The sequence below is a fragment of the Agelaius phoeniceus genome, chromosome 2 (genome assembly GCF_051311805.1).
Source record: "Agelaius phoeniceus isolate bAgePho1 chromosome 2, bAgePho1.hap1, whole genome shotgun sequence".
Lineage (NCBI taxonomy): Eukaryota > Metazoa > Chordata > Aves > Passeriformes > Icteridae > Agelaius > Agelaius phoeniceus.
In genome coordinates, this window is record NC_135266.1 from 14,927,493 (window position 1) to 14,942,925 (window position 15,433).

The 15,433-nt window shown below is 40.5% G+C and overlaps 1 protein-coding gene across 2 annotated transcripts in view; it reads left to right on the forward strand.

The window, feature by feature from the left end:
• Positions 1-15,433, forward strand: part of SMPX (small muscle protein X-linked) — a 41,617-nt gene that overhangs the window by 9,688 nt on the left and 16,496 nt on the right. For both annotated transcript variants that reach the window (XM_077174690.1, XM_054628332.2), the window contains exon 4: positions 2,092-2,245. In XM_077174690.1, the coding sequence (XP_077030805.1) occupies positions 2,092-2,232 (141 nt within the window). In that variant the 3' untranslated portion in view covers positions 2,233-2,245. The remainder of the gene's footprint in view (positions 1-2,091; positions 2,246-15,433) is intronic.

Sequence of the window (15,433 nt, forward strand, 5' to 3'; positions counted from 1 at the left end):
AACAGTGCATAATCACTGCTAACAGTGCATTTTCCACTGTATTTTAAAGCCTTGACATAGGAGATGAGGGGAACATGGATCTTACTCAAAGGGGTGGTGGAGTCACATAGGAATGTATATTTTTGAAGGTCAGTGGAGCAGACATGTTAACGTGAAAAGAAATGGAGGGTGGGAATTACAGAAAATAACTCTTCTTCAGTCAGAGCATTGCCATGCTTGTATTTTTTAACCCTTAGTGTATAAGTGACTCTTCAGGCTTCCTTCCATTCAACTGAAGGCTTTAGTCTGATCTCAGCTGTGTGTTGCACATGGAGTGAGGGATACAGGGAGCAGTGAGGTCATAAACAGCAAACACCTGAGGCTGGAAGAGAAAGCTGACAACAATTTATGGAGCACAAAGTCTCCAAAATGTGGGCAAAGCTCGCACCACTTATTCTACAAGAGGAATGGTATTGCACATGACTTGAAATGGTATTTTTTACATAGTTTCTGCTATGTACTAATAAGTACTGCAGGGTTCAGGAAGTGCTTGTTTCTCCTGATTATTCAGATTATCTAGGAAAACTGTAAAAGGAAACAATACAAGCTCATGACATCTTTGACTACTGATACAATTTTCCTTCCAAACAGCTTTTGTAGCAATTTACTTATTCTCTTGCTGTGCTTTGCTACTGTTTCAGGATGTTAGATCATTAAACCAGATATCAGGCAGTACATACAGTTCCTGGGGATGAATTACTGGCTGGGATTTGAAGTCATCTAGCAAAAAATACTCAAATATTATTAGTATTATCTTGGATTAATTGTTAATGTATTGGCTAAAATGTGAGAAACGATAATACAAGTGTACCAAGCCAAGAAATGTAATTATCAATTCCATTTTCTTATATCTGGTGATCTTAGGAAAGTCCTTAAAGACCAGATAGGAAGAAAATGACAGTTTTCTACAATGCCTTGTTTGTTTGCTACTTGACATTGAAGTATTCTTCCTGATTAACATGTAGTCCGTTAGTCAACAGAGAAAAAAAAGAGGTTTACTGGCCAATAATATTTGACAAGTAATGTTGGAATTTAAAAATTAAGTTAAATACTAAGAATTGACTGTTCACAGTTAATGCACCTTTTCAAAAAGGGTGGCTAATAAATCTAAATAATGATTGAACTCTAAAAAGCCCATCACAAGAGGACATTCACAGAGTAATCAAAAATGAAAAAAAAAATCATAATGAAATTTTTTGTAGTAAAATATAAATTAATCTCTATGTGTACTTCATTCCTTCTTTATGCCAGCTTTATAAAATACCCAACAGGCTGGAACAACAGTAAACTCATGTCTGGAAATCTACTCCTTCAAAATATTACCCAGTCTAGAGTAGAAATGGTCTTAAATACCTGCTCTGCTCACCTAGAAGCAAGTGCAGCTGAGGAAGTACCAAGGGCTGAAATACTGTGGTCCATGGGAAATGAGCTGAGTTGCTCACTATTTTATAATTGCTGTGTTTTTACAGTGTCAGCAAAATAGCCATGCAGCACTACCCTAATTCAAATATAAAGTGATAAAAAACCCTTCTGGTCTTGCACCTGAGGTTATGAAAAGTTAAATTTCAGCTCATGTTGATCTTGCATGGAGCTTTTGGAGTCCATAACCTGCTATCATAGCACTTCTCCAGAGCTGCAGAAGTGCATGATGATCTTCCTCTCCAAGTGTCTGCCAACTGTGAAACTCTCAAAGGAATTAGATGATAAAAATGGTTCTTCTACTTTTTTGTCATCTAAAATATGAAGGATTTAGAGTTGCCTTTATTTCTACAGTCAGTTACTTTCCAGTAATTGACTGGCATTGTAAAGTCTTACCCATTCTAATCCTCATTCCTCTACACTGAGCATCTTCTATTCTTTTCAGAATGGTTTTAGACATTTTAGACAACAAACAACCAACAAAATAACTTATCTCTTCATGATCCCACCCCTTTTTCCACTGGGATTGCCTTTAGTATAAAAATATCATTTCCTGTTTTTCAAATAACTGATCTATGCTCATGTTCAAGAGATTCTATTGCAGCAGGAAGGTCACTGGTGTCCCTTTTGCAGAATGCTCCTGCTTCAACAGAGGAGGAGAAAGAGAAGAAACTGCTCCCAGGAGCTAAGAAACTTCCAGGTCCTGCTGTCAACTTGTCAGAGATTCAGAACATAAAGAGTGAGCTGAAATATGTCCCCAAAGTTGAACAGTAGCTGGAAGAAGCAGGTGAGTAGAAGAGAAGTTCTCTGCCTGGCTCTGGGAGAAGCAGGCTGATCCAGAAAGCTCTCTAAGTAAAAAGATGGCTTTTCAATTACTCAGTGGACCTGGAGTCGCACCCCATAAGTCAAAGAAAAAGTATTAGAACTCATAACTGGGATTTGCTGTTATTTCAAACATAGATCATGTTGGAGACTATATCCAATGGTATATGGCACCCACCAACCAGCCTGAAGTAGTCTGTTCAGCATACTAAGAATTCAGTGCATTTGGAATATCAAGGCCATTTTAAAAATAACATATTGCTTCATATGCATAAGTTCCAGTTTTGAACTTGTATTTTTACAATATAACTACAAATGAATGCTTTACAATGCAAATAAATTTACTGCAGTGATGGACAAGTAGGTCAGTATTTTTGAAAAGCTCCTTTGGAACATTAGATATTTGATATTAATTTATTTATGTAATTCAAAATTGACATACTAATGGTTCCATGGATTTGATCACACAAACATAGCCAATGCTATTTGTGGCACTCCAGGACTTGCTGTAGTCCAGCACAGGAAGGACATGGACCTGTTGGAGTGAATCCAGGGGAGGGGCACAAAGGTGAAGGGAGGGCAGGAGCATCTCTGTGAAAGACAGAGAGAGTGAGGTTGTTCTGCCTGGAGAAGAGGAGGCTCTGGGCAGATCTCACTGTGGCCTTTCAGTACTCAGAGAAGGTTTAGAGAAAAGAGGGGGACAGAATTTCTAGTAGGTCTTCTTGTCATAGGACAATGAGTAATGGTTTTAAACTTGAGGGCGTTGGATTCAGACTAGATATAAGGAAGAAGTTTTTTGCTATGAGGGTGATGAAACATTGGACCAGATTGCCCAGAGAGGTGGTAAATGCCCCATCCCCATAAACACTGAAGATCAGGCAGGATGAGGCTCTGAGCAACCTGGTCTAGTGAAGATGACTCTACTTATTGCAGAGGGGTTGGACTAGATAACCTTTAAAGATCCCTTCCAGCCCAAACCACTCTATGATTCTATGATCATTTTATTTAAAAGGAAATATTCAGTGCCAAGTGAATATTTCCAAAAGGAAATATTCAGCATTTCATGCCAACTTCAGAAAAATTTATATCTGATTTAAACAAGACCCATAGGCCTTGGTTGCTCCACATTCTGAACCTTATAGAAATTAATGATAACTTCTGTCCATGAAATTATCCTCTGATTTCTTTGAAAAGCCTGAGTCAGTAAAGATGTGTCAGGCACTTATAATGAAAACTCAGATGTACAGAGAAGTTTTAATTCCAAAAAATCCCCACTCTGGCTACAGTAAGAAAAAGATAGTTGTGTCACATAATACTCACCTGCATTGCTAGTTGTGCATACTGACTGATAAATCCTCTTTATCCTGAAGAGAGGCAGAGGAGTTGAGCAGGAGAAAATCATCTGGAATTTACTGCACAGAAACATAAATGAAAAACAGAGGAAAACAGAAAGCAATGCAAAGGGGTTCTGGGAATGCAGAACTGCTAAGAACCAGGAATCTTAAAAGAAATTGTGTATAATTTGAGTGCATTGCCCCAGTGCACTCTGCATCATTAACATCATTATTTTTATGTACAGCATAAATATGCCATTTGGAAGGAAAGAGTGTTGAGTTTTTTCTTGCTTTTACCCTGCTGTGTCATAATGTTCCTGATATTTTAAACATGCAACAGAGTCTTTCTCTTCAGGAAACTTGGGGGCGTGGGGGAAACATTTTGTAAAATGTAACATTTTAGTAATTTCAGTAAAGCACTGCCCAGAGAAATATGAATTTTTAATGTGAGGGTTTAAAGAGGTTTTTTCCTATAAGAGATATTCCAACATAAATTTAGCCCCATATTTATTCTCAGATGATTGCTATTTTTAACATTTAAAAGTTTTTTAGTAATTACCTTACTGAGAATCTGACAGAAACATTTAGGGCAGGCTCAGATGTTCATTCTAAAGTGTTCTACAGAAACATCAGCAAAGTAAAGGGCATCTTGAAAGCAGTGAGGTTATTAAGAAGTAATTTCTGTCTCTGTCCTTCTTTTGATGTATTGGTTATCAGGTTCTGACAGGGATGCAGATTTCTGGATTTTGGGTAGTGCAGTCACAGATCATATCTGAAAACTCAGTGTTCACAGGAGTTGCAGGTACAGGACTCACTGGATCCTGTGAGTTTTGATGTTGTGCAGAACTAAACATGTGCCTGAATTCCACATAAAATTGAGATGTAAATTAATCAGGTGCTGCCACAGCCAACAGCCTTGAGTGATTCTAAATGTAAGGACTGTCCCCTGTAAAAGGAAATTCATCAGATCCAGTGCTTAAGTTGTGGCCTGCAGCCTTGTATAAAATGTGGTATTGTCAGAGAGCTGTTTTATGATTGATTGTGCAAATCCAGAGAAGATTATCTTAGTCTGCAGGAAATTCACAGTCACATATACCTGATACTTTGCTCCATCTACAAGAAGGGGTTAGAGATCATCCTTTGGATGTGATGATCTCAAAAGAATGGTGAGCTGACTGGTCAATAGAATATGCCTGTGCAGAGTGTGTACTGATAGATGAGGGTGTTCTTTGGTTGTCACAGTTTGGAAATTAATTCTCTCTTACATCAGTACTATAATCTTCTCAGATATTCACTACTGAGGGATTTCCCTTTGATATTATTTTTTTCTTTCTTGTGGTAGTCTGTAGGAAACTCTGTTTCTACTTGAAACAGTTAGAATAACTCTAAATATTTGGGATAATTTCCATCATTCTGTGATCCTATAGTATGATACAATAAAAAAAATCACAAGTACACTTTAACATGCCACAGATATCAAAGATTTTAGAACCACAGGAAGTATTTCCAACTTTACCTCCTGTATTGTCATATTTCATGGTTAGTTTCAATAAATTGTAAGCTAACAATTAATTTTGTATTAATTTTGATCCATGTTTTCTTGCTCAGTTTAGCATGCAAACCCAGCAGCAAAAATAAGAAACCTACAAAGCATTAGGCTGGTTCATTATTTGCAAACCCATTCCTACATAATTTTCACTTTAGAGTAACTTCTGTTAAATGTCTTTGGTCTTGCTCTTCACCAAATTAGGAAACATGAATAGACTTGCTATGATCATAGTAGTGACTACAACAGTTTGTGGGAGGAATGTAATTAGGGAGATGTCATGAAGCTGGATCCACTGAAGGTCATCAAGTGCTCCTCAGTTAAGATATTACTGCAGTCATCCCTTATGGGGATCTGGTGTATCATCTATAATTAGCTAATTAGCATAATCTGTCATAAAGATTTTTTTTCTTCCATACCTGTAGATGATGTGTTACATGCAGCTAGTTTTAATATACAATGTGAGTTATGATTCATTTCCCTTTTATCCATCTACAGTTTTTTTTCTGCTCTCTTCACACCTGGACATTTCTACATGCACAGGAGTGAAGCATGTGCAAAATAAAATAGTAGCAAAATATTATACACTAAAAATACATGCCCTGTTGAATAAGTAATGGTAGGAAGCATTTAGTTTGTGACAAATGGAGCCTGCTGTGGCTGAGATTTATTGCCAATTGTTGTGATATCTCATGTGATAACTAGTATGGTGATTGTACTTGAAAATGGGACTGAGCACAAACTGGCATTTCCCCTGAGAATATAGATAATGGCAGCCAGTTAACTTCTGCAGTTCATGTTCATTCTTCATCCTGCATCCCTTCACCTTTTGTATCCTGAAGTGTGGAGGGCTGTGTAAGAAATCTTTTTATGGTGAAGGGCCATGGAGTCTAAATGCTGGACTTTGGTTTCAGAGGACCTACACCTTCAGCTAAAGGGGTCTAGTCCTTTCTTCTTGAAGGAAGCGTTCTTAGTGGAAGAACTTCTCAAAAGGCAAAAAGGGAAATTTACTATCTTAAAGTTACAAAACAGTCTGTCATGGGCATGGGGCAGCACTCCCAGCACTGTATTCTGGTTGTGTTTGGAGAAGGGGATTGTCAGGATCCCCAACACAATGTTGATGAGATGGTTTCTCACCATCTGATGCAGTACTTGCAGACAAATTGTCTTTACCTGGAGCTCTCCTGGGGAGGGTGGTTTGATTGCAGAAGGTAGTTCTGTTGTCAGGTTACAGAAGCAAGGGAGCTCTACTTTGAAGGCTGAAGAACTAGCAAAAGCTTCCTAGTGCACTTAGCCTTTGCACTATGCAGAGAATTTTGCCCCACATAAAATGAGAAATCTTGTCAGCAGAGCAGCCTCTGAGATTGGCATCACTTGGGGAAAAAAGAGAGGGGGAAAAACCCTAAGTCCCTCAGGGAATAAAGGTCTTATATCCATATACACAAGATGTTCCTTGGTGTTGCTATTAATTATTTACATAAAATAAATTGTCAATCACCCCAGGGTAAAAATGCACATTATAACTTTGCTCACTAAAGATTTAATTCGAGTTTCCTGCTATATATTTGTTCTAAAGCTGCCCCTCAGTTAGCAGCAGCCATTTACCTCTCCCGGTGTCCCTGCTCTTACACACAATTTAGTGTTTGCATCTTGTCCCTGTGCTCATGTGGATCAAAGGTGTACAGTTAAACTGCAGTACAGTTACAAGCAAGGTTTTTGCTTTTTTCTCCAGAAACACAACAGTGATTTGCTAGTAGAGGAACTCTGACCTGCTGTGAGCTCTTGAAAGAGCACTGCAGTTTTAGGAATATGTGTTCATTTAATTGAATCCCAGCAGCCAAAGCTTCTGTGAGAAAAGGGAATCCTGCATCCAGAGGATGCCAAGGTAGGTCAGGAGATAAGATCTCCTGGAGTGGGAACTATGGGATGAAGAAGGAAGATGTGCATCAAGAATTTCTGCAGGACCCTCCTGCCAAAGTGAGAGGGGTCATGGGGAGATCTCCTCGATGTGCACAAGTACCTAAAGGCAGGGTGCAAAGAGGACAGAGCCAGGCTCTTCTTGGTGGTGCTGAATTGCAGAAAGAAAAACACTCCAGAACTTTGTGAAAGTTGTAAAGCCGGTATGTTTAATACAGCGCTGGACGCATCTGGGGATCGCTCCCCTTAAAAGATGTGTAACCCTAAGAACTCCCGATCCTTTTTGATCTCCCTTACTAATCCATATGCATGGCATTTCACAATAGGTTCATACATATTCATTTTACTGATTCTTGCATTACCCTTGCAGCCAGTTATCCTTGCAGACAGTTACCCTTGCAGCTAGTGTTTTATCAGAAAGTACAGAACAAACTCCTGGGTCACCTGCCCTGCCTCCTGCAGCCTCTCTGTCTGTTTCAAAGTTCAAGGGGCCTCCCTCTTATCTCTGTCCTCTGGCTGAAGTAGTTTCTTTGAGCATAGGTTTTTTGTAAGAACAGGCAGTCAGACCAAACAGCTATGTTTGCAAACTACAGACTTAGTTCAAAGAGGTACATTTTACCTAAATCTGAAATGGATTTCTTCTCTGGAAAATTTCCACTCTGTCTCAGTGCCCAGTAACTGGGCATCCCCCAACATACTCACTGTGTGGCCTGTGTTAATTTCAAAGTGCTTCTTGTCTTCTTCTATCTATGGTTTTCCACCATCCTGCTGTTTTTGATTAAAACTCCCAGACCAGCAGCACTTGAGGGTTTCATGGCCAGCCATCAATTTTGTCAGGTCCCTTCTTCTTGTAAAATTGTCCTAAGCAACTAGGTAGCTGAAGGCTTGTAGGATTTTTTAATAGCATATTTAAAGTTCTTTTGGTTTGCCTTCCAGGTTTTTTGAGTGTACTTAAGATGTGCTTTCAGACTTTAATACAGAAGAGCTAGAAATTTCTTTTCAAAGAGAAAAATTGAATGTCCAGGACATCATTTAGTATCAGAGGAACCTCTGTAATCCTGTTACCTCCTTGAGCAAAAAAAAAAAAAAAAAACAACCCTGAACATTATTCATGTTTTTGTTTCCCAGAGTTTCTGTGATCAGAACAAAAAATTTGGTTGTCATGGTTCAACCCCAGCCAGCCACCAGGTACCACACAGGAACTCACTCACTCCCCCACCAATGCTGGGGGGAAGAGAATTGGAAGGGTAAAAGTGAGAAAACTTGTGGGTTGAGCTAAAAACAGATTAATAGGTAAAGCAAGAGTCATGCAAGCAAGCAAAGCAAAGCAAGGAATTCATTCACAGCTTCCCAAGGGCAGGCAGGAACTCAGCCATCTCCTGGAGAGCAGGGCCCCATTGCACACATCAGTGACTTGGGAAGACAAACACCAGCACTCCAAACATATCCTCCTCCTCCTTCTTTCCCCCACTATAGACTGATCATGATGCCATACTGGAATATCCCTTTGGACAATTGGGATCACCTGTCCCTGCTGTGTCTCCTCCCAACCTCCCACACACCCCCAGCCCCTCACCAGCATGGCAGTAGGAAAAGCAGAAAAGGCCTTGGCTCTGTGTAAGCCCTGCTCAGCAATAACAAAAACCATCTCTGTATTATCAGCCCTGTGTTCAGCATAAATCCAAAATTTAGCCTCATACCAGCCACTGTGAAGAGAATTAATTCCACCCCAGCCAAACCAGCCCAGTTTCCTCCAGTGTGGTTTGCAGCTGTCTGTCCTGGATTGAGTCTCTAGCCCAGCACACATCAGTCCTTTGCAAGTCAAGGAGAGATTTCCTTCTCATTCTCTAGCTGAACTGTGAAAGAGGAGGGGAGAACAGGCTGGAGAGAGTCTGCTTTTAGAGGCCTAAGAAAGCTTGAAGGTGTGTGTTAGGAGGTTAATTTTGCCAAGTAAAGAACAGGGCATATTCTTATATACCACAAATGCTTCTACATAAACTACTTAGGAAAAGATTCTGCTTTGTGGTTTTGGAAACTGACTAATAACTTCAAAACAAACACTGAAGAACCAGAAAACATTTTGCTTCAAAGCAAACTACAAGAATAGATGCTTGTGTTTTTTCAAAACAAAAAAATATGAAAAAAAATAGAGACTTTTATTTCCAAACTGTATATTCAAGCAGAGGTTTTTAAAATTATTATTACTGGAAGACACAAGCACAAAGCAATGACTTGAAGAAGTCTGTCCTAATTTTTAGAAGATGAGCATGTTATTTACTGCTCTATCCACACCATACACAAGAGAGTTTGCAGACATGGAGATGAACAGGCCTCTACACAGAGACAGGAGAAATGTCTTCATTGAGCCTCTCCCTTTGAAACATTAATGCACTTAAAGTAACAAAATACTTCCAATGCTAGCAATGTGGACCCACAAATCTCTGCTCTGTTCTCAAGTGAGAACCATTTCTGGAAGACAGGTCAAAGAGTTTTGTTTGAAAGCTGAAAATTTTCATAGGTCACTGCTATTTAATAACTGCTTCCCTGTAGTCATTCTGTTGATTACTTAGTCCTGAACACTTTTATGAAATAACCCCTCTCTTTCCATTGGTCCTGTTCATGAAAGATTTTCATAAAAAATAAACTTTACACTCAGTTGTCTGATTGAGATGCAGTTTCTGGGGTGACACCCCTCAAAGGAAGCTCAGAAAGGCAGGAGGTCTCATGAGATATTAGATATTGAGGGATCAGTGAAATGTGAAGAGGGAATACAGTAAAGAGTCTTTTTTTGGCTTATCTCTGCTAGATGTGTTAAGACTTAGCCCATGAACTACAGCATCTAACAACAGGTACTACTGGAATGTACTTCCCTTGGAAATCTCAGAACAGGATATCAGGGATCCCTAAAACTTCAGTTATTTGCTCTGTGAACACGTCCAAGTATTTAGATGAAGGTCCTGTGACTTGAAAGGCACCTATCCCAAGTCACATTCATATAAATCCATGCAGAACTAGTTGTAACCAGGGAACTGTGGACATTAGAAACTAGAGAGCAGGAACAAGATCCTACTGATCACTGCTAGAGAGGTATGAGTGAGATGAGAGCAATGCTGTTTGTCTCTGCCTGGGAACTGTCCTGCCAGTGTTAGGTATGCCTGGAGCAATCAGACACTAATGACAGAAATCATCTGAAACGCAAAATAATAAGCAATTCCAGTCATTCCCACCTTATACAGTTCAAAATGTGTTCAGCACAAGGTTTTCAAGTGCTACATCAGACTGAAAAGGCTAACTGCTTTGGAATACATGAAGTGTGACTTCCCACATTAGTAACAGCTCAGATAGTTTTATCAAATCTACATAAATTGTCGCCAATTAAGTTGACAGTATGATCTGAAATATCTCAGCTCTGATGTGATAATCAAACGAATTTTCTTCTAAATTTAGTGCCTCATCATTTTGTTTTATAGATTTTATTCATTTCATTTGATAGAAGACTACCTAATTATGTTCTCACAGCCTTGTGCTTAAAAACCACATAAATTACTGCATTACTGTACTTTGTCATCTCTTGCAGAACTGGTTCGATGTGGCATGAGCCTTGTCACCCCTGTCCAGGAGCAGGCCATCTACAAGTGTCCCAAGCCCTGCTTTGTACTCAGGACTATGCCTGCTTCAGCCACCAAATTGCTCCTGGTGTGCCTTCTTTTAAAAAAATGTAGCTTCTTTAGTGCCAAGGCTACCTCTGTTTCACACTTGTTTGCAAATTTCTTCAGAGAATAAAATTTTGTAGTGTTTGAGCTCACTGTGTGTAGGTAGAACATAGGATGTTCTACCTATGACACTGATCCCAAGATCCATTGCCCCACTGTCAACACTACAGAGGAAATGCTAGGCTTCCAGCGTAGTTGGGTTTTGCTGACCCTATCTGCTGCTGGTTTAATCTCCTAATTTCCCTTTGATTTGCCAAAGGAGTCTCAAATACACTGTATTTCCATGTGAAAAAAGGACACAGCATAAATGAGCATTTCCCTGCAGAAATATGTATTAGTTTGTATTAGTATCTCAGTGTTGGTCATAATTTATTTTTCAAATTTGATTTGCTATGGGTTTTAGCTAGCTGAAGGGCTGAAGGGAGACTCAGCTGAACTAATCTTTACTTCAACTTGGGAACAAGTATAATGCCTGGTTTTCTGTCCTGCTTTTTACAGTAGGTCATAACAGTAGGGCTGTATTTGCTTCTGACTGCAATTGACTGAGGTTCATGCACAGACATGGGTTCCATCAAAGCAGAATAAAACCCTCAGTCTTGCTCTTCAGAACTCACTCCCCCACCTTGGTAAAGTTGATGTAGCATTGCTTTTAATTTAATAATTCAGCTATTCAATGGATAAAAGAAATAAATTGAGTCCTTCAGCTTTTAGCTCTCCTGGTTCTTTGTTCTCATTTATTGCCTTGGAGCACACCTTGTCTTAAAATTGCTGTTCCTCCTACGTGAATGTGCAGAGCCTTTGAGGGCAGAGCAAAGCAATCTCAGAGCAGCGATGGCAGTGGCCGGGGATGCACTCGGGGAGGGAGGCACTGGCCGGGACTGCCCCGCTCCCAGCGATGAGCCCGGAGCGCCAGGAACGGGGCTGGGACAAAGGGACAGAACGGGGCTGGGGCAAAGGGACAGCAATGGCTTTTACTGAGGAAACATCAAAGAACAAAAAGCTGCCCCCAAAGCCAAACTGCTCCTGTTCTGAGAGAAGGATGATGACAATAACTGGATATTGCTGTTTCAAAGCTTTGAAACGTGCTGCCTTTGTATAGAAGATGAAACCAACATTAAGGATGTACTGAAATGGAAGAAAATGCATATGCAAAGACTTGAAACCAAATATTTGAGCTAAAATAGAGAAAAGAACACCTTCAGTTTTTCTGTGTTTACAAATCACACTGCTCTTTTGTGCAGTATCCTTCCCAAAGATCATTAGAGATGGGATACAGTATGTCCTCTGCTAAAATTAATGAAGGATCTCAGACCTCCATTAAATACTTAATGAAGGATCTCAAACCTTTTAATTTTGAATTTCTCAATTTCCTTGGTTTTGTGGTTTTGTGTGAAAATATTTGAATTGATCTGTCTCTACAGGCTTTGAATAGAAGCATTTATTTTTGAAAAATATGTAATATTTCTCTCTTTTAGTTCTCAAAAAAAGAAGAGCTCTCTCTGTGAAGACGAGGCATACTTTCAGTTTTTCAGTCCATTTTGCTGAAAGTAAAGTGAGTCCAGATGGGTATATCACACATGTACCCTTTTTTTAGTTTAAGCCCTTAATTAAAACAGTAATGGAGAGTGTAGTAGTGCATCTCTTTCTGCTTTTAATATGCTTCTAAATTTTTTATTCTGGAACCGAATCAATATGCTATCATATATGTGAATAATTACTCTAGGGCAAATTAATTCTGCAGCTAAGTGTTGTCTGTCTCCAGTTACTACAGTTTAACACATTAGCAGACAACACCTGAGCCACTGCTGAGCTTGTGAATGCTCCAAGGTCTGTCACAAACCATGTTTGTGTTCTGCCTTACATGTGTAGAGAACAATGGCCAAACCTGTGCTAATCCTGGCCACAGAACACCACAGCTCACTTGACAAGCAGTCATGGGCCATGTCCAAGTGTGAAGTTATCTGCAGTTGGGTTGAAATTAAGAACACCTAAGGCAGGATGACAAATAAGTGATCAGCTTCAATGCCTTGCTTTAACAGACACCATAGAGGTGAGTAGAGGCTGGCTCTCAGGGAAGCTTGTGCTGACCTGCAGCTAAAAGCCTCATTTTTGAGCTAAGATTGACCATCCTTCAGCAAAGTCAAGTCCTTGGGGCTCCATCTCCAGTGAGATTTTTGGCATCTTAACCATTTTCATCAAGGCAGGCCCATGGTATGAAAGTCATGTGCAATGGCAGAAGAATACTTTCAGCCAATGGAACATTTGTTCACATCCCTCAGCAGTGTCTGGAATTTTATGAGCAGCACAGGGACCAGATCCATGTTGGGCAGAATGAAGCAGGCAGCTCCAGATGGCACCCAGGATGGCAGAACACACCTTGCACTGCTGTTCTGACCTGCCTCAGGGAGGCACTTCATCTCTGTGTCCCCCAGTGCTCTCTTTGCCAGGGAGGTGATCCCCTGCAGGATCTACCAGGGGGAACAGCTGCCTCAGCTCCAGCTTCTGGAAACACCTACCTGCTCACTGGCTCCCTCACTAAAGAGGGGAGCTGAGTGGCTCAGACCCTGAAAGCAGGCAGGCAGGAGTGGAGAGCAGCTGGCCCACGTTGTGGCACCGCCTTCTGCCTCAGTTGCTGCATCCCAAGGGACGAATGAAGACAGAATTGTCTTCCCCTGCCAGGGTGCTCTCGCGTTGCTCAGGGATAAGTCCTGGCTCCTCCCAACAGGAAATTGGCTGTAAAGAGATGTACAAGGTTACAGAGAGAGGAAAATGGGGGCAGAGAGAGTCCTGTCTCACCCATAGTCCTCAGTGCCTCTGATCACACAGGTCCCTTCAGAAATGTTCTGCCCTGTAGAAACCCACACTTCTGCCATCTTGAGAAGATGGTTTTGCATGTGCTGTTATGAACCCTTAAGACACTTCTGCAAGCAGCATGGTGAAGCTTGTGTGGAAAGCTGTTTAGACATAGCTAACAGAGAAAAATGGAAAACAATTAGACTTTTTCCCCTGGAGATTCAGCAATGTTCTCAGTAAAGCCAGGAGACATTTCCCATCACCCTGAATAAACAGTGTGAACTGTCTCCTCCAGATATGCTCCAAATTTTTAAAAAAGCAAGTAGAAAAATTTGCAAACATGCAAAAGAAGAGATGTGCTGATGGCCCTTCTGCCTTGGCTCAGTGGTTATCACACATGCACAGCCAGGAAGCATGAATAAACCAGGTCAGGTCTTTCTTTGCCTCAAAAGGATTAAAACCCACAGTTCTTGCTTTCCTGGAGACTGCAGGCTAGCTTGGCAGGGAGCCCCTTCTAGACTTCAAGCTAAAGCTCACCTTCTGTGCAGAAATGAATTAATCTGTAGATAAGTCAGCCTGATGGCAGCTTAGCAATGAGGAGCTCAGCTGGCACTGAGGAAACTTGCTTCCATGTGCCTTAGCCTGTGGATTGCTGTGGACCATGTCTAAAGGCTAATCTGTGTAGCAACAGTCTCCTCAAGCTATGATTTGAAAGAAACCAGGGTGGCTGCTGCTGTGTTTTTGTACAGTCTGATGGAATTGTGTAGGTGCTGAGGAGGACAGCCTCTGTGGAAACCCACCAAGCTTCTGGGTGCTGCTCAGGTTTACATGTCTCCCTGGCACTCAGATGAGCAGGGTTATTTAAACTCAAGTCATTTTAGATGGACATGAGGACAGTTTGAGGTTATGGTGTAGCTGGTTCATGGTTTTGAGGACCACAATTTTGGATTTAAGTACCTGCATCCCATTTGCACCTGAGGCATTCAGATTGCTGGGACTGTCCTTTAGTGGTAAGGAGCTCAACCCCAAGGTCACTCAGAGGGAACTGTGCTCATAAATCACTTAAGTGCATGTCAAAATCACACTCCAAATTTGAATCTTCAAATTGCATATTGCTCACTGCAGAGAGTGAGTGGGGCTCTGTGTCTCTGCAGTCAGACCCAGCAGCTGTGCTGGTACAGCTGTGTGAGTGCTCCAGCAGGAGCTGCTGCTCACCTTCTGAGAGGAGCCTTTCTGCAGAGCTGAGCTAAAGAAATATTTTCCACAGAAACTGTAGATCATGGCCATGCAAATTCAAAACCAAAATATAATTGGTCTCTGGTGCCTGTGTTTTAACAGCAGGTGATTCCTCTCAGCTTTTTCTTCTATTTCTCTGTGGAAACATATTCTTTTCCTTTTCAATTTGTTTAGTCAAAAAATAATTTTCTATTTTGAAACATGGTGCTGTGAGAAAGTTTAGTTCTCCCATATGTCTTCCAGTCAATTCTAATAACTCATTTCTAAATGCTCACTTGTCACAAATTGTAAATCAAGTATTAACACGACAGGCAACATGTTGTAACACTTTCATTTATGTTTTGAAGAAACCTGTCTATTCCTTGGAAAAAGATGGGCTTACCTTTGAAACCCTAATAAATGACAAAATTCTATAAACACAACATATATATATATACTGGTTATACATATATATATACACTGGTTATTGATATGAAAACATGTACTGTAGATTTATGTATTAAAACTGCCCCACTACCTGCAGTAGCTTTGAAGAAGTGAGATAATGTGAAGAATTGAGCATATCCTGTACAGACCAGATGTCAGAATACACAGTTTTCTGATGCAGTCAGTAA